Source organism: Rhagoletis pomonella, unplaced genomic scaffold, assembly GCF_013731165.1.
Source record: "Rhagoletis pomonella isolate Grant_MI unplaced genomic scaffold, Rhpom_1.0 Rhpom_scaffold_00005, whole genome shotgun sequence".
Taxonomy (NCBI): domain Eukaryota; kingdom Metazoa; phylum Arthropoda; class Insecta; order Diptera; family Tephritidae; genus Rhagoletis; species Rhagoletis pomonella.
Genome location: NW_023458559.1, coordinates 53,496,728 through 53,523,812, shown reverse-complemented (window position 1 = coordinate 53,523,812; position 27,085 = coordinate 53,496,728). Strand labels below are relative to the sequence as shown.

At 34.7% G+C, this 27,085-nt stretch overlaps 4 protein-coding genes across 6 annotated transcripts in view; 3 read left to right on the top strand and 1 right to left on the bottom strand.

Annotated features, from left to right (window-relative positions):
- The window catches only part of LOC118739218 (long-chain-fatty-acid--CoA ligase 5-like), a 41,347-nt gene extending 39,747 nt beyond the window's left edge, over positions 1-1,600 (top strand). For all 3 annotated transcript variants that reach the window (XM_036470409.1, XM_036470410.1, XM_036470408.1), the window contains 3 exons: positions 265-493; positions 577-750; positions 830-1,600. In XM_036470409.1, the coding sequence (XP_036326302.1) occupies positions 265-493; positions 577-750; positions 830-967 (541 nt within the window). In that variant the 3' untranslated portion in view covers positions 968-1,600. The remainder of the gene's footprint in view (positions 1-264; positions 494-576; positions 751-829) is intronic.
- LOC118739217 (long-chain-fatty-acid--CoA ligase 5-like) overlaps positions 1-27,085 on the bottom strand; it is a 431,825-nt gene that overhangs the window by 74,557 nt on the left and 330,183 nt on the right. The gene's annotated exons all lie outside the window — the stretch shown is intronic.
- Positions 6,363-17,663, top strand: LOC118739223 (lysosome-associated membrane glycoprotein 5-like; the record flags this gene model as incomplete). Its single annotated transcript, XM_036470420.1, is given in 6 exon segments — positions 6,363-6,623; positions 6,720-6,814; positions 7,072-7,154; positions 11,156-11,404; positions 16,348-16,757; positions 16,861-17,663. Coding segments are annotated over 5 exon segments (873 nt in total). The 5' UTR covers positions 6,363-6,623; positions 6,720-6,726.
- The window catches only part of LOC118739216 (T-related protein-like), a 39,671-nt gene continuing 29,270 nt past the window's right edge, over positions 16,685-27,085 (top strand). Inside the window, exon 1 of the mRNA XM_036470406.1 lies at positions 16,685-16,757. Within this exon, the coding sequence (XP_036326299.1) occupies positions 16,745-16,757 (13 nt within the window). The 5' untranslated portion in view covers positions 16,685-16,744. The remainder of the gene's footprint in view (positions 16,758-27,085) is intronic.

The following is a 27,085-nucleotide window of genomic DNA, read 5'->3' as shown; positions in this document are numbered from 1 at the left end:
CTGCCAGATTATTTGGGTGAATCCTGATTTTGATCGCATAAATCTAACTATTGAAATATGCGCTCATTCGCAGAGTATTTATTTTCACATTTCAATTTATTTTCGAGTTCAATATGTACTTTGGTTTACCTAACACAGCTAATGGGGGTACCAAGTCTGGCCCCACACCATTCATTGGGGTTATCGCCCTACAACAATCTTACACTCACAAAAACCTATACTCTCTGAACATAAATTTACTTTCTCTTCTGTTTGCCATCGTAGTTACTATAAAGATCCCGAGAAAACTGCTGAGGCCGTCGACTCTGAAGGCTGGCATCACACAGGCGACGTCGGCATGTGGCTACAGAATGGCACGCTACGCATAATCGATCGCCGCAAGCATATTTTCAAGCTCAGCCAGGGTGAATATATTGTACCAGAGAAAATTGAGAACATTTACACGCTGAGCCAATATGTAAATCAGGTGTATGTCTATGGCGAAAGTCTCAAGGTAAGCACATTTTTTTTTTCAAAATATGTTATTACAATTTTCATTGAACAATTTATGCATATCTTCCCCGAATCCCTTTTAAGAGCTGCGTCATAGCTGTTGTCGTGCCTGATGTGGATGTGCTCAAGCAGTGGGCCAATGAGAATCGTGTTAGGGGCACACTATCTGTGCTGTGTAATAACCCACAAGTGAAGGAGCTCATCATGGGCGATATGTTGAATTGGGGAAAACAGAGCGGACTTAAATCCTTCGAACAGGTGGGTGGTCACCTAGTGAGAGGTTGTAAAAAATTGTCTGATTTAAATGATTCATATTTTCTATGTTTATTCTTTTTAGGTAAAGGATATCTACTTACATCCCGATCCATTTTCCGTGCAAAATGGCCTATTGACACCCACATTCAAAGCAAAGCGACCGCAATTGAAGAGCTACTTCAAGCCTCAGCTAGATGACATGTACAAACATTTAGATTAAATTTAAGATACAACTGTATTCCGTTTTCTAAATGCATTAAGCTGAGAGGAGTACTTGATGAACGAGTGCAGCGCGTGCGCTAAGTGTATTGAATGATGGCAAAAAATATGCCTAAAGGGAAGATGCACCACGAAAATGAGGATAGTCGTATCTACAACATAAATCTTATTCCTGCTCAGTTAAATTAAGAATGGGAGAGACCCTTGATAGCAAAAAGTTCACAAAAGTTACAAGAAAATTTACATAAGTATGTATTTTAAAAAGCTTAAAACCTATACAGTGTTTGAAATATGCGATTTCGAGATTTCGAGAGAGAAACACTAGTCGATCATAAAATAGTTAATTTCACCGCAGTTTAAATATTTATAAAATATATATGTATTTCAAATAGCCAGATTGAAAAAAAAAACAATTTAAATTTTTAACCACACTCGTCGTTAGGGCACTACAATTCATACAAAATATGTGTACTGTAAAAAGGAAGTATGGAGTAGCATATAAATGGGGGTAAGTGTATGTACATACATACATAGGTACACGGGAAAATAAAAGTAAACCAGCAGTATGATTTAGAAATTTCATAAAACGGAATACTGCAAATATTCTGAAACTCTCAATTTTCGACCACCTCAAAAATTTCGATCATCCCAAAAATTTGTGTACGGACGTATATTATTTTAAATTAGTAAACAAAGAAAAAATTGTACTTGATTTTTGCGTACTAAATTCAATTATTTAATAGAAAAATATAAAAGCGAAAAACATAAATATGAAGCTTTAAATTTTGAAAACTAATATTTGCGAATTATGCAGCAGAAACATTGGGCAATATGAATAAAAATAAGCAATTGCTTTTTCTAAAAATTTCAGACCTTTTACTCCATTTATTCAAACAAAATTGAAGTAAAAGGAATGAAGAAAAAGCAATTGCTTAATTTTTATTCATACGACCCATTAAGTAGGTATTATAAATATTGGATACATGAATTTTAAGGCGAACATTTTTAAGTACAGATATTCAAAAATATAGGAAGTTATAATAAATAGATAAAAAAAATATTTAAAATTGTATAAGTATTTAGAAATGCACATATGCACTAGCTATTATATTTTTCACATAGAAATGAAATATTATTGTATGTGCGGACATATGTATGTAAGTAACAATGTGCAATACATTTTATAATGTTATTTTTTTTTTAATATTTTATTTCCTACTAAAAATTCGTGCTTTTATTAGTTTTACGATAAAGTACTTAGTAATTTCTCAAATATTTTTTGTTCTTATGTATACGAGTATATTTCATTGAATAAAATTATTTCAAATCGAATAGAAATGTACAGCATTATTTACCTAACTTTCTTAACAGCAATTTTTTCTACGATTTTGTTTATGTGTACATATTATTTTATTTTTGTTGGTTTAAAAAATAAATGAAATAAAATGATGTGAAAAAAAAATTTAATTTAATCAAAAAAATAAAATGAAATAAAGTAAAATAAAGAGAGAATCTTATCTTAAACAAATTTATTTAATAAAAATAAATTTTTTCAAATGCCGACTTTAATATATATATTTTTTTTATTTCCTTAACCTTTAACGAAAACTCTCCTAAGCTGTATTTTTTTAGGATTTAGATAAACAAATAATAAATGTTTAAATAAATATATTGGTAGCTTAAATTTAACCGAATTTATAAAAATATATTTGAATTTCAACTTTCTGCCTTATTCTGCTGCTTTCGCTTTCAGAAAAAAACAATTTCGTCAAATACTCACTCACACATCCATACATACATATGTATATACATAAGTAGTCTATTTACAAAGCGATCAATTATTAAATTTATAGAATACAAACTAATAACTTACGCAAATATATTTAATACAAAAACAAAAATTTTATCAAAATAGGAAAAAAACAATAAACTACATATGTACTAAGTAGCGTGCAGTTTAACGGTATTAAAAAAATTTATAAATATACATATACATACATATGTATGCATAAATAGCTGACACAATGAGAAGTATGCATGTATTTACATACTGATTACTACTTTACAATTACCCAGTTAAACACATAGGTACTGGAGTCCGACCCTTTTTCCAATTTTTGGCCGATGCCGATGCCGATTCCTTAAAAAAAAACTACCTGAATATAAATTCATTCAAGAACAAATGTTTGTGACAAACTTTTATAATAACAAAAGAAAAACATAAAAAAATAACATTACAAAACAAATAATCATTCGAGAATCTATTCACTTACTATGTTTTAAAAGTACTATATCGCCTATGCATACATATCATTGCAATACTTTGTTCCATAGTCATTTTCTTATTCAATGTTAAAAAATAGTCGCATTTCTTAGCTGTACTCATAGTAGTAACAAGTAATTTTTAGCAAAAAAAACCGAGTCAACTCTCATATAAAAAAAAAATATATATATATATATATCTCATGATCCGCTGATCGGATCTTAACCAGATTAGTATGGAACCTCTGAGACACTACCTTTCCGATGCAAAAAGAATTATCGAAATCGGTTGACGTGGTCCAAAGTTATGCGGTAACATACATAAAAAAAAAAAAAAAAAAAAATATATTCCGACGAACTGATAACCTCCTCCTTTTTTGGAAGTCGGTTAAAAAAAATATGCAGGTTCTTCTAACTATAAAGTTGTTATATTGAATACAATTTGTTAGTAACAGTAACCGTAGATTTTTAATGATAGAAGTATTTTTGCAACGTAAACAATTTAACAATCCAGGGAAAAGAACCCGAAGGATTTACGAATTCAGCGATTAATTCAAGGATAATCGTAACACTATGTTCAGTAACGATATTTTAGCATTCTTTGGCTATTTCCCTTTCGTTTATTTAATGTTTTTAATTTTTTTTCATGAAAGTATAGCTCGTTATCTAACAAAAAACATGTTAGTAAAAATTTCAAACTTTTTCTTTAAATATTCTGAGTATGCAGTTTTGTAGCCCATTCGATTTTATTTTAATTCGGTGCAAATTTTATGTAACAAGGACTTACTATTGATTTTTGGAATTTTTTTTGTGGAAGGTGTTGCGGATTTTCTCTATACAACAAAAAATTTTGGAATATATTTTCTTTGGAAGAAAATGCGTGAACAAAAAATTGTCAAAAATCAACACTTACCTAGCTACTTCAAACTTGCACTTTATTATACTAAAATGTAAAAAAGTGCGTACTCAAAAAAATTCTAAACAATCTGATTAAACAGTTCCAAATTTTGATGAACATTTGTTAAAATTGCTAAAAAAAAAGTAAAAAGAATCGGCCAAAAACGGCCGATGCCGATGCAGATGCTGATGCCGATGCCAATTAATCGGTCGGACTCTAAGAGGTACCTATTTACATCAAGTTTACAAAAAGCAGAACAGTTTCGAATAATATGAATTACACTGTACAGCACTCGGCTGGGTATTGGACCAAACCGACTTTTTTTAAGAGATGGAGTCATAAAGTAAAAAAAAGTGATTCCTCCGTTTTTCGAAGTTAGCCTCCGAAATCGAGATATGGGCCTTCGAAGTTCGAAATTGGGCCTTTGGTAAAAAATTATTTTTAATTATTGCATGTAAAAAGTAAAAATACACACGGGGGCCGCCTTTTTCTCTTATTTATACGGTATATAACTTTTTTGTGAAAACTTATATTACAGATGCTATAACGGGTCAAAGGTCAGATCTTCGAAAAATTTAAAACTTAATATTTCAGAAAATTTTGAACTGATTTTTAATATGAAAAAATTGGTATTTTTTCCTTTTAAGTGTTTTTTTCTCCAATTTTTATATACAAAGTATACAAATATGCTTAATCGCCTTTACAACGCTATCAACCTTTTAAAAATTGGTTAGTAATTTTTTTGTAAATTTTTTTTTATAAAAATGGTATTTTTTAATGTGTTTTTTCTTAAATTTTTATATACGAAGTATACAAATATGTATATTATAAGAAAGGGGATTTAATCGTCTTTACAACGACACTATTTTTTTTTAAAACTGTTAGTAATTTTTTTGTTTAAAATATTTTTTTTTTATAAAAAAAGGTATTTTTTCATTTAAATGTGTTTTTTCTAAAATTTTTATATACGAAGTATACAAATATGCATATCGGAAGAAAGGAGGTTTAATCACCTTTACAACGATATAAATTTTTTTAAAATCAGTTAAAAATTGTTTGCAATATAAGGAATTTAATTTTTCGAAGACCTGAAATTTGACCCTTTATAGCACCTGAAATATAAGTTTGCGCAAAAAAAGTTATATACCATTTAAATAAGAGCAAAAGGAGGACTACGCCTATATTTTTAGGTTTTTAGTTATTTACATGCAATAATTAAATATAATTTTTTACCAAAGGTCCTATTTGGAACTTCGAAGGCCCATATCTCGATTTCGGAGGCTAACTTCGAAAAACGGAGAAATCCCTGTTTTACGTATGAATCAATCTTTAAAAAGAAAATTGGTGTGGTCCAATACCCAGAAAAAAAGTTGATTTTGCCGTACAGTATTATTAATTTACTCAAATAAATAATATAATAAAAGTGAATTTTAGTAAGGTATTTTGAAGTTATTTTATTTTCGTTAATCCCATTCAGCAAACTAAGAAAAGAAGTGACCTTCTGGGTACTATTTTTGATCTTCAAGGCCTTTCACCATAAATTTAGAAATTAGCTGAGAGAGAGCGTTCTTGGACCATTTGCTGAGTTAGGGCGTTACACAACCAAAATACGGCGTTCTTGAAAAATTTGCTGAGATAGGGCGTATTCGAACCAGCTGCCGAGATATGTCGATCTTCCACTCAGCCGTCGATATGTAGTATGTACGTTAGGGTGGTAAAAAACAAGTAAAGTGGGAATTTTAATGCTCTCACCCCTTAGGATTGTTCTATATAGAAAAAAAGATACCCTTATTTTTATTTTCAAATCAAAAAATATATGGAGGTCGCTCAAAATTATTGAAATTCGCAAACTTTGTAAAAAGAGCTTGATTTTAAAATAAATTTGATTGATAAGTAACTAAAACTCACGCCACCTCAAGTCAATGTTTGGTTTGTCGGGCTATGTCGTTGTTGCCGCCATCGGCGCCATCTGTGTGCTCGAGCTTGCAAGAAAATGGTGCAAATTCTATCCACAGATACCAAGGGTTAAAAACAGTGTTGCTAAAGCACAAGTAAATATGTGAATACATTTTTAAACGCTATTTTGAAATTTTTGAGATGCCTTAAATTTCTTTAAATATATATTTTATACATTTCGCATTCGAAGTGAAAAAACAACAAATATATATAAAATATTTCGCTCATGCGCAGCACGCATATGATTTCCCTTAGAGAGTACTCACTCTCTCTAAAAACACACTTGCACTTACATATTTACATACATACCTACATACATACCACTCATGCACGTATGAAAACGTACAAATTCCTTTGGAGAAAAACGATTAGAGCTAAGCTAAATGTCAGTAGCGAGCACGGCGGCGTTGACAAAGGCCACAGGATACAAAGGACGAAAAGAAATCGAAAGTCATATCTGAAAGCATTGCCAAAAAGTTTATACACTCTCTTGCATGTTGGATATACAGACAGACGGTAGTGGTGTGCTAAATGAAAAAAGGCATTGAAAAGAAAAAATAAATACAATTTAATATAAAATACAAAAATCAACGAAAGTACCTAACTATTGCGTTTTGTTTCACTTATAAATCGGCAGCTAAGAAATGTGGCAAAATTTTAGTCAAATAAATCTGCAACAGCACAAACGATTTAGTGGAGCAATAGGATTTTTGCTGCCGCTTTTGCTGCTTGGTGAGTATTACGACACTTTTCATTTGTTAAAATTAGATATTTGGTCTGCTGGATGAAGGTAGAAAATCGATATCCCAATGCGACATACAAATACATACAGATTTGGAAATGTTTCATACCTACAGACGTATATGTACAGATATATATTTGCATCGTCATAACAATTAGATATGTTCATTTTAAGAAATATGACTCTTTTCACTTGTATGAATTATCTCAACCTTGCTGATTTGAAATTTTTTCTTGTTTAACTGCAGCTTCCCTTTGTGATGGCCTACAATTAGGCGCTTTCACCACCAAAACGCCCAGGGTCACCAAGTATACGACAAAACCAGCGTCGGTAAGTTTATAGCGATAAATTTGGTGGGGCGTATTTAGTTGTTTCGTCATCAAACAATAATTGATTCAACGTTGAGACATATACATATGTAAATACATATGTATGTATGCCTGTAAGGATAACCAGCCGACTTCGATCGATATGCTGTGTGGCTGTGCCACGTCACATAAGGAGTTCGCTTGGACTTCGTTCGCTTTATACATTCATGTATAGCTATAAAACTTACATATCGCATACCGTCTTCAAAAGAGGTACAAATAAAAAAAAGTTGACCGAATTTTTTGCTTAAATTAATTTCTCAAATTCATGCAAATATTTTTTTTTTTCTTCATGGTTATATTCTCTAACTTAAAAACTACTGTTATACTTGTTTTTGTATCGATTGCGTTGAATCTGTACGATCCACAAGCAGATAAATTTCCGAATCTGATTTTTGAGTTGTGTCTCTTTTGAAAACGGTGTGCGATATCTGTCGCACACATAAATGCATGGGTCAATCCATGTCAAATCGACAAATGGTTGGAATGGGTAATGATTGAATAAATTCTGATCAGAACTTTTCTTTTATTATATAAGGAAAGGAAAAAATATTAAAGCTTTTGTTTCAAAAGTAATGCAAAGTTCCCAATTTCACAAGATCCGGAGTTTTCAAGTTAATGTTTTTGAATATCTCAAAAATTATTATGGGTACAAAAATGGCTCTGGTGTCGTTTTAAAGCTAATATTTGTGGCAAGAAAGAAAAAAACATTTTACAAAAATTGGAAAAATAAAACAATTTACAGAAGTTTGATACCAAACAATCCGAGTAGCGAAAAAAATGCTGAAATTTTTTGGAGATCAATTTTTGATTTTAAATATTTTTCGTTACTAACTCTAAATAAAATTATGTTACACATTATTTAATTTAAATTTATTATTATTTAAGCGTTTGCAATTTTATTTTCAAAGCTAAAAAGATCGTGTCTTAAAAGCACCTTCTTGAAAACTCTAGAATCGTTTAAGTTCACTTAGAGCTATTGTATTACAAAATTGAGAATAAAATATATAACTTTTTTACTTTTACAATTTTTTAAATCTGAAAATTCTGTAGTTTCTTTACTACTATTTAGTTTTTGAAATATTAAAAAAAACGTGCGAAATCTGGGAAATCGTGACTTTTTGAACTTACAAACTAGAAAATGTATATATTTTCTTTTGAAACCACTTCGTTATATGATAAAAGAAAAGTTCTGACCAAAATTCATCCAAATTAAAAATAGTTTATCCCAATCATTGGTCGATTTTACATGGAGTGACCCACATACATGCGCATACATATGTATGTATAGTACATGAACTAACACACATTTCAAAATGCGTACTTGTGTTTTCAATAGAGCTGGAAAACAATCGAAGTTTGGGACCATCGATGTTGTAGATGTTTTCAAAGAAAAAACATCAATGTACTATCGATGTTTCCTCAGTAAGGTTGGGTGCCAATCGGTAACATTTTTCTCCGTGGTAAGACGAGGAAAAACAATTATTTAGAATTTATTTAGAGTTAGTAACAAAAAATATTTAATATCTAAAATCTAAAATCTCTTTAGAAAATTTCCGCATTTTTTTCGCTACTCGGATTCTTTGGTATCAAAATTCTGTTAATTGTTTTATTTTTCCAATTTTTGTAAAATATTTTTTTCTTTGTTGCCACAAATATCACCTTTAAAACGACACAAGAGCCATTTTTGTACCCATAATAGTTTTTGAGATATTCAAAAAATAAACTTGATAACTCCGGATCTTGTGATATTGGGAATTTTCAATTGCTTTTGAAACAGAAGTTTAAATATTTGTTCCTTCGGCACAACTTCCTTATATAATAAAAGAAAAGTTCTAATCAGAATTTATTCAATCATGATCGATTCCAGCCATTTGTCTATTTGACATGGATTGGCCCATGCATTTATGTGTGCGACAGATATCGCACACCGTGAATAAATAAATTGCATTTTGCTGTACCAAATGCTAAGTAAAATTTTTGTGTGTTGCTGAAATTGTCCAAATGTATATATATTTTGCAACTTGTAAGTAGCGTACGCGTTTTTGTGATTTTTTCTGGTTATATTTTGATTTTCACTCTTTATTGTCGCCAAACAATATTGTGCATACATAGTATATGCTGTGAAACTGTTACCTAGCCCCAAGGTAAAATTCTGACGTTTGTATTCACCACGAGAAATGTCAAATTTTTAGTTTTATCCGTCAAAATGTGTATTATTTTCTATCAATTGGCACAGGCCCTAAAGAACATAAATGTATACATTTGGGATGAAATTGTAAAACAAAGTAGACATTTTGCATATTTTCTTCAATAACTGTATTTGATAAAAATATATTATACGTTGACTGATAACACATATATAATGTAACTTTTAGAAAACTGACCTCGAAAGGTGTTTTTAAAAATATAAACATATAAATACATGTGCGATCTTAACCTGAACAACTGCATAACTTGTCCTCTTTTTAATGTGACCTGGTATACATTTAATAGCTGTATGATTCCTGGTTTGACCAATTTGTAATGTAGAAAGCAATACATGAAACGAGCAAAATATCAATGACAAACCCTCTGCGGAAAATTTTAAATTAATATTTACTATAGAAAGTACGAATTAATTGGTTGCCTGGGTATTATTTAATGTAGTGATAATTGCAGTTCTATAAAATATTCGTCAAATTATTTCTTTGTCTCGACAATCATGCTATAAAAGATCTCACGAAAATCTAATTTTGACGGATTCATTAATAGAGACGATAATGTGTAATATTTCATAAAATATTTTTCTAACAAATGGTGTATTTAAGAAAAAAAAATACACATCGATAGTGACAGAAATAACATCGATAGTGGGGATGATTGGAAAACATCGATTGCCATCGATTGTTTTCCAGCTCTAGTTTTCAAAGTGGAACAAATAACACCAAGTTTTTTAATAACACCGTGCGACATCGATTGTTTTCCAGCTCTAGTTTTCAAAGTGGAACAAATAACACCAAGAGTTTTAATAACACCGTGCGACAGTAAATTTTACATCCAAAAAAATGTATGTACTCGCGAAACCATGGGCTAAATATTGTAAAACTGCATTTTTACGTTTTCTCTCTGACGTCAGGATTTTTTTTGAAGGTCTTTGAAATTTGAAAAATATAATTACTTAAAAAAATTACTAAAAAAAATTAAGTGCAATGTAGAAAAACAGTATGTCTATCAAATTAAAGAGAAAATGCCGATTACATTTTTTGGTGCTTAAGGACGATAAGGTACTGTAAATGTCCTTTTCACATTTTATCATTGAATATCCTTGAAATTTTACAATAATTATTTTCGAAAAAAATATATGCTAAGGACGAGAAAGCACTCGACCACATCCTCGAATTTCATCCTTCTAACTTTATTCACTTAAAAAAAATAAGTCTAATTAAAAGGACATTTTCAATACCTATTCGTCCTTGTGAACCAAAAAATTTTGATTTGTTTTAATTCTACAGAATTATCTCTTTCATTTGGTGCCCATACTGTTTTTCTACTTTGGAATGAATTTGTTAAATGCTTTTTTGAATCAATCATATCTTTGAAACTATAAAGTCCTTTAAAAAAATCCTGACGTCAGAGAGAAAAACTGAAAACGCCGTTTTACTATATTTGGCCCACAGTTTCGTAAGTATATTGATTGCTTCATGTGCTTCGAAATTTTTTTGTTTTTGTCGCACGGTGTAATATTCATAAATACTTGCAATCGCTTTACAAACTGATTAAGTGGAGCAAGGTCGTTAGAGACATCCTTTCTGTCATTTGCTGAACGGGTTGCCGGTTTGAATATTATGTGTATAATGAGAAATAACATAACATTGTATTCAAGGCATTTGGTGGGTGATTATTGCTCTATAAATGATAATATTACATATAGTTTCTCTATGCATAATACTATTTCTTTCCTCTTATTTTTTATTCGGCTAGTCCTCGTCAATGAATCACGAAGCCACCACATCAATTTATCGCCTCAATGCCACTAATGGAATCACTTGCATTTTGGTCAGCGTGGATGGTTTGATTAGCATTAAGTATCGAAATAAATTGAATGAAGATGTCGAGGCGGACCTCTACCTTCCCGATGATCCCAAGTTAAGCGGCGAATGTGTGGAGTCCAACTACGAAACATTGAGATTAGAGTTCAAAGGATTCGTGCTGACGATGACATTCCGCAAGGTAAACGACTCTAGCCATTATATCTGTATATCAAAGTTAAATATGTAGCAAAAATTTGAACCAAAAATAGTGTCTGCAGAGCTTTTAAAACTACGCAAGCGTGTATAAGTAAATGCTATGATTTAGCTATTCGCTGGGTGTGACTACCCCAGGAGACAATGCATGCAGAAAAAGTTCAAAGGATTTTAGCCCTATCAACTACGCATAATGTATGTACATACATATGTATATAAATATGTACGTACTAAGTAGTATATGTGGTTTATGTGTTTATGCGACATAAATTATGTATGCATATTAACGAAGCGTTACTATTTATGTATATGGCTCCCACAATCACGCCTGAATGTTCTCAATGATGAGTAATAAACACATACGTATACGATCGAAAATATTTGTATATAAAGATTCATAGGATGACCATTCTAGATTCAGCGATAGATCCGTACAGGTTTTTTTTTAGGTCGGAACCAGGCACAAAACAACGTGCAATAAACAGCACTCAGACTACTTGCCGTCCATTGTACTGGTTTCATGTCCCTTTTAGTCTGTTTTAAATCTGCACGATTTGCGTATAAACCTAAGCAGATTGTTCGGCGTCAAATAGCTCAGGTGTTCGTCTCTCAATAATTCTTTCAAAGGCGGGGTAGAATCAGTGAAGATCCGACAATGTGTGAGGTTGGGCTCAGTGCTGATATTAAACCAAAATTCATCCTCAGGGAATTCAACATTATAGAATCTCTTCAACAAAGGTAATAGTGGCGTACTATCCTGTGGCATTGAAAAGACACAAGTGCTCAGATCTCTGCCGCCAGCAATTTCAGCCTCATCCCACGCAGTGTTATACCAACATCTGTTTCTTTTTAGTCTGCAGGTGCCAAAATGCTGCCAAAGCTCTGGAGGTCTCGTGTTCCACGTGAGATTTCCACGACAGTTTTGTATCCAGGATTACTCCTAGATACTTCACTTCGGGAGAAAATTGAATTGTGACTCCTTTAAGTTTGAGGGAGACCATTCAACCTTCCCTTCTAGTGAATAGCGCAACACTAGTTTTGATTAGGTTAGCGGTCAGCCCATTTACATCACACCAAATGTCCATCATATTCAGTATTGCCTGCGCTTTCCTGCAAACACCCGGGGGTGACTAGACAGGCCACATCGTCCGCATAGGCTTGAGCGTAGATATCAGAGTCAAGGGCGTAGCCAGGATCTGATGAAAGGGGGCGGCCAAACGAAATATACTTGTTAATTTTTTTGATATATATTTTATTTAATCATTTTTACGCTAATACCGATTTTCGGCAAACTTTTGAATTATTTCCTCATGACACTCATGAGGCATAGTCCAGAAAGCCTTTCCTCTCCTGTTGTGCTTCTGAACCAGGTTTTTACTCTTCGAAATGTACTAAACGATCGCTCCTCAGTAGCTGTTGTGCATGGAAAAGCACTCAAAATGGAAATACACTTATCTATAGAAATTCGCTTTATTCTTCAAATAGATCTACAACTTTAGCATCCTTCAAATCTTCTTCAGACAAGTTTTGTTTCTTCCAAGAATTGTACCAAAGAATGAGTTCACTGCCCATACCTGGATCATAGATCTGTTGAAAATGCTGCACGTTCTTTTGTATCTTTTCACTGGAAAATTTAATCGAATACAATGGGTGCAATCTAGATTCTAGACAGCGAAAAAGCTGGACTATTTTCATGGGAAAAGCGTAGTTATAAAGACGTCGTTTGTGAAACCAGATACGGTATTAAATATTATAGACCGTTGTCAGTACTCATTTTCATTTACCGATGGGGGTTACTTCAGTTTACACGTGGTAGAGAAATTTCTACTCCTAGATCGGCTGTAATCATACGAGATTTTTTAATTAACTCCGAAGTGACTCCTTCTGCATTCTTGCGATCTTTCTTAACAACCTCCAAAATATTTGCAATATGCTGACCAACGGCGATGAGGTCTATTGTCTTCATTTGCAAAATGTTTGCTGTAGGTTCCAGCTTCATTGAATATTTAGCATTTCGTCGTCTCAGAAAACGGATGTAGAATGTTACAAAACACGGTTTTGAGAAAATTGACTTTGAAGTTTAAGGTCGAATTAATCCGAAACTGTACGGTAGATTTTTGTAACTTTTGAAGGAGACGTAGTTGGTGTTATTAGTTTTGATTTCCCATATTTTTACATTTAATATCTCTTAACGTTAATGAGAAAATTTACTTTTCATTCCGTATACATTTGTCGTAAGTAGCGTTTACTCACCACTTTGTTTTGTCCACAGAACATACGACAATAGTAAAGTATCTATTTCAACGACGATGGTATAATTTGATGAAAAAAACAGACATATTTATTAAATAATGATTACTTATTAGAAAAAACATAACAAAAACATAATCATGTATTTAATAAAAAAAATCTGTACATCTCTTATGCTGTAAATATGTTACGAACATACGTTTTCTTTATATAAAAACAAAAAACAATACTTAAATTCAGTCTTTTGTACATTTTTATCTCTTTCATTTCATTGCAAGCTAAAATTTAAAATTTTAAAGTTAGTTACTTAGTTTAATTTTCAAATTTAATTGTATCGTTATAGTAGAGGACCATCCAATTGTCGTAAGTTCAAAGTTTTGCGATACATACGACAAATGTTTTATGATTAAAAAAGGATTACATTTGTATGGGAATTTGTCGTATGTGCCACATACGACAAACGTTTTATGATTAAAAAAAAGGTACGTTTGTATGGGAATTTGTCGTATGTGACGCATTTTCAGCACATACAACAAAAGGCATACCCAATCATTAATATTATGTAACATACGACAAAATGCGCACGAAATATCTCAAAAACTAATGGAGATATAAAAAAATGGAATGGATTGCAGAAATCGAAAGAGCATGTCCAACTTAGTAAATCTGCATCAAAATCCCAAAATCGTGATTTTGCACATTCGTCATCCGTTTTCTGAGACGACGATTTGTCACTAACCCTTGCCTGCCCATGGTAGCCATATGGATATTAACCTTTATGTTCCTAATTTGGGACTGCGGGGTAGTCAGTAGCAGTTGTGGGTAAAAAGGAATAATTATTAGAAATAAATGTAGTATATTCATTTGATGTAGAATCATAAAAAGACCTTAAAACTGTCAACTTTTAAGAATATTTTAACTAAAATTCAAAATATTTTTTCCTACGTCAAAAAGTTCGGGGAGGAAAGGGTTAAAGCAATGATGAGTATCGGCCTTGTTATGGCAGTACACAATTGATATGCAGACTTTCTTGTGGCAAAGTTTCCCTCAACGTCCCACTTGGTCTGAAAAAACGTCATTTCCTACCCAAAAACGTCTTTTACAAATGTATGCACACAGAATTGTTCTTATTAAATTTTTATTGTATACATACTACATATACATACATATACTATAAGTATTTACGTAAGGTATATTAAACTATAATTTCGACAGAGCACATTTAAAATTCATTGTAAACTGGTTTGAGATCGTTAATATAAAAATCATTTTATACATACACTTGTGATCAGCTGATTAAGTCATCAACATTTTGATCGATTGTGGCTGTTTTTCTTTTGTTTATTATTTTTCCATAAAAGCCTAGCTCATTATATAAAAAAAAACAAAATATAAATCCACATTTCAAACTTTGTGAAAAAATTATAAAAAATATGCAAAAAAATATGCAGCTAGATTTTCAACTTTTTTCAGATTTTTAAGATTTTTTTGAGTATGCTATCAAGCCCCTTAAATTCCATGGTAATAATGTGCAAGTTTTAAGTTACTAAGGAATCGCGTTCACGTTTCATTTTTTTTTTCTTGTGGACATTTGCTTAGGTGGTCGGTTGTCGAAAATGCTAAATTACCATTTAACCATTTTTTCATCGCAACTATAATTTATAGGTCCGCAAAAAACCCACAAAACCCCTGAAAAATGCAATGGGGCGACCAATAAAAAATCGTTAGTTTTAAAATATGGTTAAATAAACAATTGGATAATATTATTGAAAGTATCCTGAAGAGAACCAAAGTTTTCCGATATGAAAATTTTGATTTTCAAGAATTCTATACCACTTCTACGAAAAATTTTATTTTTCCCATATAAAAATACAAGGAAAATTTTGAGCGCTTTGAGCGACATCTAAATATTTTTTGATTTCAAAATAAAAAAATAGGGGTATACTTTTTTCAATATAGAACAATCGTAGGGGTGAGAGCATTACAATTCCGACTTTACTCTTTTTGGACCACCCCAGTGTTTACACGTCTCTAGCGAAATTTTTGTCTAAGCTTTACGAAGCTTTAGAGCCATAGAGATACATACATACATATATGTATGTATAAAAAGACCTTGAAGACTATTTATAGAATTCTTAAGCTATTTAGATAATAAGATGAAAAAGAAGACAAACTCTATTTATAGGTGTCCAAGTATTTAGTTATGAGCGCCTTATGGTGTTTTCGTTTCTACCAAAAAATATCGCCTTTTGATTGCGCCTTTCTCTTTCGTGTTCGATTCTAAAATAAAGGCAAACGAAGAGAAAAATTTGTGTTCGTTTCTTAAAATATCACACTCTTGTGAGGCAAAAAAGGCACATTCTCTGCTTTTGAAGCTTTGTCGAGGGAGATGGTTGCCCTGAAGATCAGATGGTTACTTAAAACGACAATATTATTAAATGCGTGAGCTATTTAGGCGAGGACAAAAGGTGCATTTTTACAGGATTGAGTGTAACATCAAATACATTTTGCACCATGAAAGGACATAATTTTTTGGAAGAAACGAAATCACCATTAGTTTTAGACAGTACCTTGTGAAATATCTTCCCTTGTGACAAAACAAAAACAACATTTATTTTGAACACTCTTATCAACTCAGCGAAAGAAAATTTACCTCTGCTTCTCTTTCAATTTACTTAGTCCTCCGGTGGTGAAGGCTGGTACATCAACCTATTCGAACTCACTTACTCTTCATCGAATTCGCTCTTCGAACATCCTGATCGGGCTAATTTGGATGTAAAGCTCACCTCTCCAGCACACACACCCATGTACTTCCCAACGCCCGTCGGCAAATCCTATGTCTGCGATAAAGAGCAGAGCGTCGTTCTGTATGCGCCAATCGATTCGGGTGATATGTCTGGCCACATTGCGCGCCTCTATCTGCGTGATCTGCATATGCAAAGCTTTATGTTCAAGGAGAGTGGCAAGTGGGGTCCACCGTTCCATTGCAGTGCCACTGGGTCATATCGCGATGAGACAGCACCACTAGCAGTGGGCACTGCGTTGGCGATAGCTGTGCTGCTGACCATTTCCGGCTATGGTGGATGGCGGTAAGTACATATATCTACATACATACATACTAAAAGTATGAGTGATAAAGGGTGGGCCATTTTATTGATTTTAATTGAATTTATATATTTTTTTAACTTGTAGCTATTTCAAGATCAAGAAAGTGCAATATGGCTCGATGGAGTAAGCTGGAGTGGCTTGCTGTAATGTGTATGTATGTACAGTTACTTCGACATTTACGTACCTACTAAAGTATGCACCATAGATTTTACAATATCCATATATGTATATTGTGAATGGTTCCGCTTAATGATAAATATCTGTTATTGCTCCTAATAGAAATTTACAAAAAAGTATTTTAAAATAAACTGAAGAAAAAGAAACAAATAAAATTATCTGAAGGAGTAAAATTATTTCGTTATTCGGTAGTGTATTTGAAAATATGCAGCAAAATACGCTGTGCTAAATGCATGGCGATGAAGCGGAGAAATTGTAAGCGAAATAATAAATGTACTTAAGTGTACATAAATATTTACGTGCATGAGAATTGCAAAAAGTCTTCCATTATTGTTAAATAAATAAAAAAGCACCAAATTACGCATAATGAATGTAAATGGACACTGCAATGTGAACATATCCTAATCTACACACACCTATATATACTATTATATGCACATTCAAAATATTTTTGATGGGTATGTTTAAAAAAAGAGTTTTGTAAATATAAAACTAGTAAAATTTGAACGCTGATACTATGAAAATGCTTTCTCTTCAAAATAAAAATTTAATTGAACCCGGTTTTAATTACAAAACATAGCAAATTATTTGCAGACGTTCAAGAATTTCGAACGGTATTATCAATTTCCAATATTAAATTTTACCTTGAATCGCACAAACATGCATACCACATATGAAATCTTAATGTTGTTATTTCTTGCAAAAAAAAAGAATGTATGTACATACATATATTATGTATTTAAAAATATATATAGCACCACGGAAGCTCTCGGTTAAATTGTCACAAATTTAGCTTTCTTCGTTTAAACATTTTGTTAATTTACTTTCTGAAGAAAAACAATTTAGTAAAAATTTAATGTTTTGCAAATAAAAATTTATATCTATGTAAAGAATAAATAAGATGCTGTAACACTTAAAATATAATACTAATGTTAAAGCTGAATTGAAAAATATTTGATATAAAAAAGAAAATATCGAAACTGTTTATAAGATAAATTAAATTAAAAATTAAATTCATTAATATATTAGCGAATTATTACTAAATAAAAAGATTTTTATAAATTTGCAAATTTAAGTTTGAGTGAATTCTTATACATTTGCATACATAAGAAGTATATACAAAACAAAAAAAGTACCTAAAGATTACTAAGCATCAGAACTTGACATTAGATACCACTGAAAATCATTAAGAGAAAAGGTTCTTTAAATTTAATTTGCCGATTTGTTATTAAATTATAGAAAAGCATGAGTATCGATCTACTAGAATTCATGTCTGATAAAGCATAATTTGGCTAATCGAAAGTACTAAAAATTCGTATGCTGAAATGTAAATAGTTAAGTACCCAGTTTCCCTTAAAAAATTGATACTTATTATACAAAATTACCTATATAAATACCGAAAGTAAATAAATATATTAAACACCAATCTTCCTTTTCTTTTTCTTATTTGGCTCTACAACGATTCGTCGGTTTAGGTCGAGGCCAAACAACTTCACCAATTGCCTCTCCCTTTTATAATTTTGCGCCATTTGTACATGCCGTGTTCCTTCCATTGTGTTCGTGAGCGCCCTTCCATTCGCTGCTCACCCATTGCTCACGCGAACAGAACTACAGATCTTGCCTAAGTAGTTCAGAATAAATTACGGTAATGTAAATACGGAACATACATTTTAGCATTCAAAAACAAAAACAAATTTTTCCAAGCGCTCAAGAAGTATTGTCCATCGTACTTAAAGCCAAGAGAAATTGCCCCTCTGCACACTTACCAGATTACTTTATGAATTTTAGCAGTTTGTATTTAGTTGGGTTGTGCCCCGTAATAAATCTTATCAGGGCTCTTAGATTCTTTGTCTGAAACGGAATTTTGCTATCATCCTGTCAGGCATTTTCAGTAAACACTTGGTTATTTTGCAGTTGTTAATAGTGCACTAACGGCACTCATGAGTTTTGCTTATGAGATCCTTGACCGTTCCCTCTATGCTTGGTTCTAAAATTGGCTCTGGTCAAATTGGGTGCTTCAGAGAACCGCAGTTCGCCAATACATCAGCCAGTTCGTTACCTTGAACACCGTAGTATTCTGCCACCTACACAAGTTAAAGCTCATTCAATATTGTAACGGAGTTCAGACTCAACTTACACTCCTGGACTATCTTAGAAGAGGCGCGAGCGATTTCCAAGGCCCTAAGAGCAGCTTGGCTGTCACTACAGATCTTGATTTTATGTCCGCGCCACCTTTCGCCAATTATCCAATTATCCAGTTTGCTACTTTCAGTATTGCAAAGACTTCTAATTGAAAGACCGTTGCCATTGCACCTAAAGCGGTAAAGCATCTGAAGTTACCGTCCATCCGGCTCTAGTACTGTTTTCACAGAAACCGTGCTTTTGACCATGGTTGTCCGCCACCATTCTACAGCAGAGTACGTGACGTTTGGTCTGGCTGAAACTTTTATATCCAGAGTACCATAGCCGGTATCAAACCCTAGGCCTTGTAAAGGTTCTTTGACACTGTCCGAAAATTTTCCGCGCTGGATTTACCTTCAGCTTGATGTGAGTTTTCCATGTCAGTTCTGTATCTGGAGTTACCACCATATATTTCACCCCTAGATATTTCACAAGTACTGGAAGTTTGAGACCTTCCAACTTCGTTTTCCGCGTAAACAAGACTAGATTTGTCTTGCTGGGATTGACAGTATGGGATGAACACTAAAGGCCCGGCCACACAGAAAGCGGTCTGTCGCGGCGGGAAGCGATCCTGCGGTTGTCGCGGCGGTCTGCGATATTTTTGTGTGAGCGGTTCAGTGACTTTTCTCCAAATATAATATGTATAGTGTGTATTCGAATTACTTTTTATTTGTTATTTTTAAATAGTTGTGCATCAGTGATATACCTTGTGTTTATGATACTACATAACCTCAAATGGGTAAACACATTTTTTCGCACTTTTATTTTTGTTAGGTTATCTCAAACTTCTGATGTGGATTCGGATACAGCATCTAAAATTCTACCGGAAATCACATACCACAAACTTTCTTTTAATTTTTAATCGAAGCTAGCAAAGCGATCAGCAGGGAAATCTGTAATTTTGTACAACCGGATCGCTCGTCGCCACGACAAAGACTAGCTGGAGGCTGTACACCGCGTCCTGTGTGACTGAGATGATTCAAACCTGAATAATACAACCAGACCGCCTGACCGCCTCGGTCGGATATCGCTTCCCACCGCGACAGACCGCTTTTTGTGTGGCCGGGCCTTAAGAGGGCTATTCACCAAAACCCTTGATCCAATGTATTTCGCGACAGTGCGCTCCAAGCTTTTCAGCATGACGGATGTCGGGCTGATTGGCCTGAAGCTTTTTGCCAGCGCATGGAAATCCTTTCCCGGTTTGGGAATGAAGACTACCCTGATTCTTCTCCAAGGAGTGGGAAAGTGGCCAAATGCCAGATAGGCCCTAAAGACTCTTTTCAGAGCCCCTACATTTAAGCCCATCTCCCTCACACTTTAGCATTTTCGGATACACAACATCTGGTCCCGCTGACAAAGAAAACCTCACTGAATCCTCAGTCACCATCCATGATGTACTCCACCATTTCCCCGTCTGTGTCAGGAACTATCCTGTTTTGTATGTGCCTAGCAGCGACGTGGTGTAAGTTTCATCCGACTTTCTGAGAGAATCAAGCCTAACCGCCAGGTGGAACTACATAGCCTGACAGACTCTTTCATGTTGTCGATATCATTGCAGAAGTCTCTAAAAGAGCTTAATTTTCATATGAGAATTTACCTCTTATATTCCTTCTACATGTTATGGTGTTCGGACCAGTCCTCCTCCCTTCGACTTTTTGAAGACCTATTCAGAAGTCTCGTGGACCTTCTTCGAAGTTTGGTAAGCTTCTGCGTTCCGCCATGGGTCCGCTTTACCCTCGCCTCTTGAATTGATTTAATGTTTTTGCGGTTAGTGAGATTTTGATTGAGCCACCCAAACTTCTCCCAATCCGCCTTTTGAGGATTCCGACCTTTTGGCATTTTAAAAGTATCAACTCCTAGCCGAAATTCTATAATAGAGATTCCTCTTCCAAGACCATACATCTCTTCATATGATTCGCCATAACTTAAGCACCTTGGGTCGCTCTGGCTATATTTCCCGACGAGCTCTCGGGAATGGACATCAGTCCACTGAAGAGCTTCGTCGTAAGCACGGAGCGTTTCTCCGGCAAAAAGCCGTAGGTGTCGTCTTTCTTCCATAGCTTCCCCCTCTTTCCCCTACCCATTCACCCTCTTTTTTCCCGCCTCCTTGCGTCCTTTCCCTCCCCCTCTAAGGGCATCACAATGGACAGCTTAGTCGAGTCCAAGGGTGCCTCCATATGTGGAGGCAGCCCGCTTATCTAATCTAACCTAACCTAACCTAACTTTATCAGCTTTAAAAATTATCTATTCGTCCTTGTGAATCCAGAAATTTGATTTTTTTTTATTCTTAAAAACATTCCTCTTTCATTTGGTACCCATATTTTTAATCTACATTATATTGAATTTTTTAAATAACTTTTAGAATTAATCATACACTTTAAATTAGGGTACGAAAATAAACTGTACAAAACAATTCCCATTTGCTCATCGATCATCATATCATTTGTGGTTTTGTACAGTTTTGTACATAGTCAGAAACAAATTGTAAGATTCACTGTCATTTTCCCCAACGAACAACGTTTGCATTTCGTTTATGACAATTGTACCATATGGTACGTTTTATATGTATGCAAACGTTTCAATTACGTGAAAAATATTTTTTTCTGTAAATTTTCATATCCAATTCGATCAAAAAACATTTTTATTTTTTTTATTCATTGCAGCCATTCGTTTTGTATTTAGTTATTGCATATATGTACATACATACATATATTTTTCTCTGCACGATTCATTTCGTTTGTTGTTTCGTCTGTAACTACTAAACTACTGTAGTGTACTATCGCCAAAGTGAACTCAGCCGTTTTGTTTTCGTATTGTACCGAACTGTTAAAGTAATAAACGAAACGAAATAGTAAGGTACAATATAGTTTATTTTCGTACACTGCTTTAAATAAAAAAGTACATTGCAAGCCCATTTATTCATTATTAATTTTATGGTACGGGAGCTTCTCAAAAAGTAATGAATATCTACATTCCGGGACTTATGCCGGGATTCCGGGATTATAATAACGACATACCGAAAATCTGGGGATCATTAAAAGCGAAAAAACTAACATCCCTAATACATATGGTGGACTCCTGCTGTGTCAACGGCATTTCCAATAGATTTTAGTAGGGCACTTTTCAAAAGCACAGAATTGATATTGTAATAAGTATTGACCTAAGCCAATTTGATTTGGTTAAGTACTGGTGATTTCTTTGGCTTTCTATGCTCATATCCTATTTCTCTAAGTACTTATATTGGTCCCGAGACAGCTTTGCACTCATTGAATTCTGTTTAGCCATCGATTTGTAAACTACGTACAGGTACGTACAGGTACATTTATTAATTTGCATAAATATATTTTTAGTATTTGCATATTTATATATTTGTATTGCAAATGGACACTCATAAGTATTTGTGCCACGTATGGTTGGTTGGTTAATGCATTTAAAACCGCTCAAAATTTCCATAAACAAGCATCACCAGTTGAGTAGAAACATTTTGATGTGTTTGCCATTGCGCACAAATCGTGCAAAGAAGAAATCGGAAAACAAATCGAAGGCGGCCATTCGCTTTGAACGATGATTAGTTATGGTTTTAGTTTTTCTTACTTTCGCACTGAGTTGCGTTGCTGCAGCCATTTTAGTTAGTTGGTCGGTCGCGCACAAGCAGAGCATGAACAATGAGGCAGACAGGTAACATTGAACAAACCGACCAACCGACAAATAACAAATCAAAGCCCATGCACATTGTGGCGTGCACCGTGATTGTTAAAATCGTGCGCGTATATGTAGTCATACGTAGAAATAAATATGTACATACAAATGTACATATGTAAGTATGTACCTTAACAATAGCCGTAGAGTGTAAATATTGGTTCAACATTTACTTTGAATAGACAGCTGAGCTGAGTACTTTGTGCGAGCGGCAAAAAAATGAATGGAAGAAAAGTAGTAGTAGCCAAAAGATGAGCGACCATATATAGCATTTATTTGGGTTGAAAAAAGTAGGGATTAATATGCTGATAACCAGGAGTCTAAGTCAAGCTAAATATAAATACACAGAGGCTCAATAATTCAACTAAAGTACACTTAAAGCCAGAGTGTCTATACTATTCACTAAAAATTAAATGATATTTTCTTTTTGTAATTAGGCATACTCACCTTTCTTTAAATTCGCGAACAATTTATACAATGTTCTTGGGTTCGCGCTTTAAGTCTTTCGTTTGCAGCTAGGAACGTAATGAAATTCACCGTAATAATTTCACTTTACGCACTCTAACTACACTCTTATTACATAAGCGCTACCGCTACCGTTTTTCATACCCGCTGTGCTAAGGGTTTTGCCGTTGGTGCTTAGACGTGGGAACAGTGGCTGGCCAGCAACCGTCGCCGGTCAGTGGCTATTCCGCGCATTTATCTCCTTTCTTCAACTAATTTAGCGTTTTTATTGTTTGCACTTTCTGCACATTTCCTATGGCTTTATGTGTTAACAACCTCAGACTAATTAAGAAGCAGCCATTAAGTGCGACTGCGTACATTTACAAACATAGAGAAAGAGAAATGGGGTATACAATTTCCTGCGCAGGGATCTATGCGAGTGCGGTCACTACTCATTTGGTAGGCCGATGAAGAGTCGAAACAAGAGGAAAGGGTTAGAAAAGGCTGCGGAAAATAAAGTATAAAATGTAACACAACAACCTTCGTTGTAAGGTTGCAAGCAAGCAGCCGTGTTGTACATTGATGTGCGGGTGATTTATGAGGAGCCTTCATCGCATTTATATAGAAATGTAAAAACAATAAAACTGAAATTTAGGTAGCCAGGTATGCAGCGTTGATAATTGTTTTGTTTAATTGCTTTAAATGCTACTTTGTTGTTGTAGTGGTTTTGCATGTGACCTTGTACGTACATAACTAGGTACGTACGTGTTGTACACGAAGGTGATTTTCATTTCCCGCTTGGGCGGAACGTTTGTGAATTTCCTTTTATCTATTCGGTAAACATTTGCATATTTGTTTTGCGTAACAGATACGAATTTGGTTGGGAAATATCTGGAATTAGAGCGGGTTATATGTATGTATGAGTATATGTGTATTCGCAGACTGCAATGAGTTGGAACCCCAAGGGTACTTGATTCCATGAATTTTGAGCTGTTTTAGTAATGTTTTCCAAATGAAATATGAGCGGCTGGTAAATAAAAGGCTTTTTTGGGTATTTCTTCATGTTTTAACTTTTTGGTAAATCAAGCGCAATATAAAATAAGAAGGAAGTTAAAAAAATATTTTTTGAAATTAAAATCATGCACAGTATTTGAACGGCTCCAAATGCTCTCGTCGCTGCTTAACCGATGTGTAAAGAAGCGATGTGGGACTCATCTGTTAGGTTAAGCGGGCGGCTCTGAGAAGAGCTCACTCGAAGCCCACAAAGGCCCATTGCGGTGCCCAGGGGGGTTTCCCCATGGCTATAGCTACATGTCTTTGAACCATTTCGATTCTCTTGCGAATCCCAACAGTCCTTCCAGTGGAGCTTTGCCTAAGGTATCCAGGCTCTCGAAGAAATGGTCGCCAAGAAACTGCAGGCATTTTATTCGGAGTGCTGGACACTCATAAAGGAAGTACTGCACGGATTCTACCTCCCCTTTATCTCTACAGCTTCTACAGAAATCGTTATTCGGTGCTCCGAACCTGGCGGCCATATGGCCAATGGTCCAGTGTTCCGTTAGTATTCCTGTGAGGAGCTTAACGTTTGACTTTGATAGCCTTAATAAACTCTTTGTTCTTCGTTCGTCGAGCCGTGGCCAGAGAGGATATCGAAAGTGAAGTCAGTTTTCGTGATTTAATAGTCACAACTAATGTACTCCACCCCCACTCTCTTGAGGAATGTGGCGTAACCCGCGCAAATTGTCCGCAGCCTGTTAGATGCCCACAGTCGTGGAGCGGTTTTAGCTGCGGTACTTTTAACGTATAGGTTTATGGGTGGAATATCCAGGAGTGTCTCTAGCGCCCCCTGGGGCGCTGAGTAAGTCGCCCCGTAATGCATAGGCATGCCTGTCGTTGCACCTTTTGCAGATTGAGTAGATGGGTTTTGGTGTCAACCACCTGCCACCATATCAGCGCACCATAGGTGAGAATAGGTCTAACCACCGCCGTATAAATCCAGTGTATTATCTGCCTAAGCCCTAGAAAGACTAGGGCAGCTTACCAAGAGTAGAGCGCAATGCGCGCCTGTTTTCCGCTCTTCGGTATTATTTTTCCAGGAAAGCCTAGAGTCGAGAATAGCCCCCAAAAACTTCGCTTCTTATGACAACTCAAGGCTTGCTCCATTGAGGGACGGAGTTTGAAATTTGTCTACTTTATAATGTTTGGTAAACAGAAAAAGTTCGGTTTTGGAGGGGTTAATTCCTCCCACCCCGCCAGATCGTTAATTTCAGATTGTAGAATCTCGCTGACCGTGGGGAGGAATTTTCCCACGACTAAAATGAAAAGTCATCCGCATAGACAACGACCTTAGCGGCTTTCGATGTGCGGAGCAGGAATTCGTTAAGTACGAGGTTCCATAGCAGGGGAAACGAAATCCACAGTTCGGATATTTTGAAGCAAGTGATAATAATGCAGAAATTTTAACTGAGGATTAAACAAAAAACAATATTCTCTGTGTTATATGCTGCGAACAGGAACGGCAACTTTTGTTTGTTTCATGCCATGGCGGAATTATAGCAGGTGAGGTAATAAGAGCTAGAAGAAAGATTTTGATAATGCCTTATTTGAAAAATTGCCTTAAAAAGTTGACTATAAGGCAGCCGAATATCAGAAAATATAGCGAGACAGCTGTTTTAATACTTCTCCTCTTTATTGCGCCATGGTTCCAGCAATGTTTTCAATATATTAAAAAGCATGTAGATAAAATTTATACAAAAACGCTGTATCCAATTTGCCGAGCAGTTATTAAAGACGACGCTTTCCTTATATTTTGTTAGAATTTCCATAAGTAAAGATATTTTGGGAATATTACTTTCTTCATATGAATCATAACACATTTTTTGTTTAATTGTATTTTTGAATAAACAAAGTTCATTTTCCTTCTGACAGTAAACTGTTTGTGTTCTTCTTCTTCTTATTTGACGCTGTAACCGCCAAGGCAATTTTGGCCGAGTTCAACAAAGCACCCAGTCGTTTCTTTTCTGTGCCAACTGACGCCAATTGGAAATGCCAAGTGAAGTCAAGTCCTCCGTTCCATCACAGTGGGGGCCTCCCTCTTCCTCCGCTACCACCAGCGGATTCCAAGTTGAATACTTTTACAGCTGGAGCATTGCTGTCCATTCGAACGACATGGCCGAGCTAGCAGCGCCGCTGTATTTTAATTCGCCCATGTCATTGTAAAGCTCATACAGCTCATCGTTAAATCGTCTGCGATATTCGCCATCACCAACGCGTAAAGGTCCGTAAATCTTTCGCAGAATCTTTCTCTCGAATACTCTAAGAGCCGCCTCATCGGATGCTGTTATTGCCCATGCTTATGCGCCATATACCAGCACGGGCATGATTGACTTATAGAGTGTGGTTTTCGTACGTCGAGAGATAACTTTACTCTTGAATTGCCTACTCAGTCCTAAGTAGCACTTGTTGGCAAGAGTGATTATGCGTTGAATTTTGATGCTGACATTATTATCGGTGTTAATGTTGGTTCCTAAGTAAACGAAATTCCCTACTTTTTCAAAATTATAACTGTCAACAGTGACGTGTTTTCCAATTCTGACGGAGCTGGTGGTATTGCTCAACATTCATTTTACACAGCCGTATCAGTTTTGCGAGGATGCCGAATTCAGACACAGCGGCGTATAGGCAACTCCTTTTAGTGCTGTCGAAAGCGGCTTTGAAGTCGACAAATAGGTGGTGAGTATCGATCCTTTTCTCGTGGGTCTTGATTTGCTTGACCTTCTTTTGTCGGTCCAAACAGGAATCTCGATTT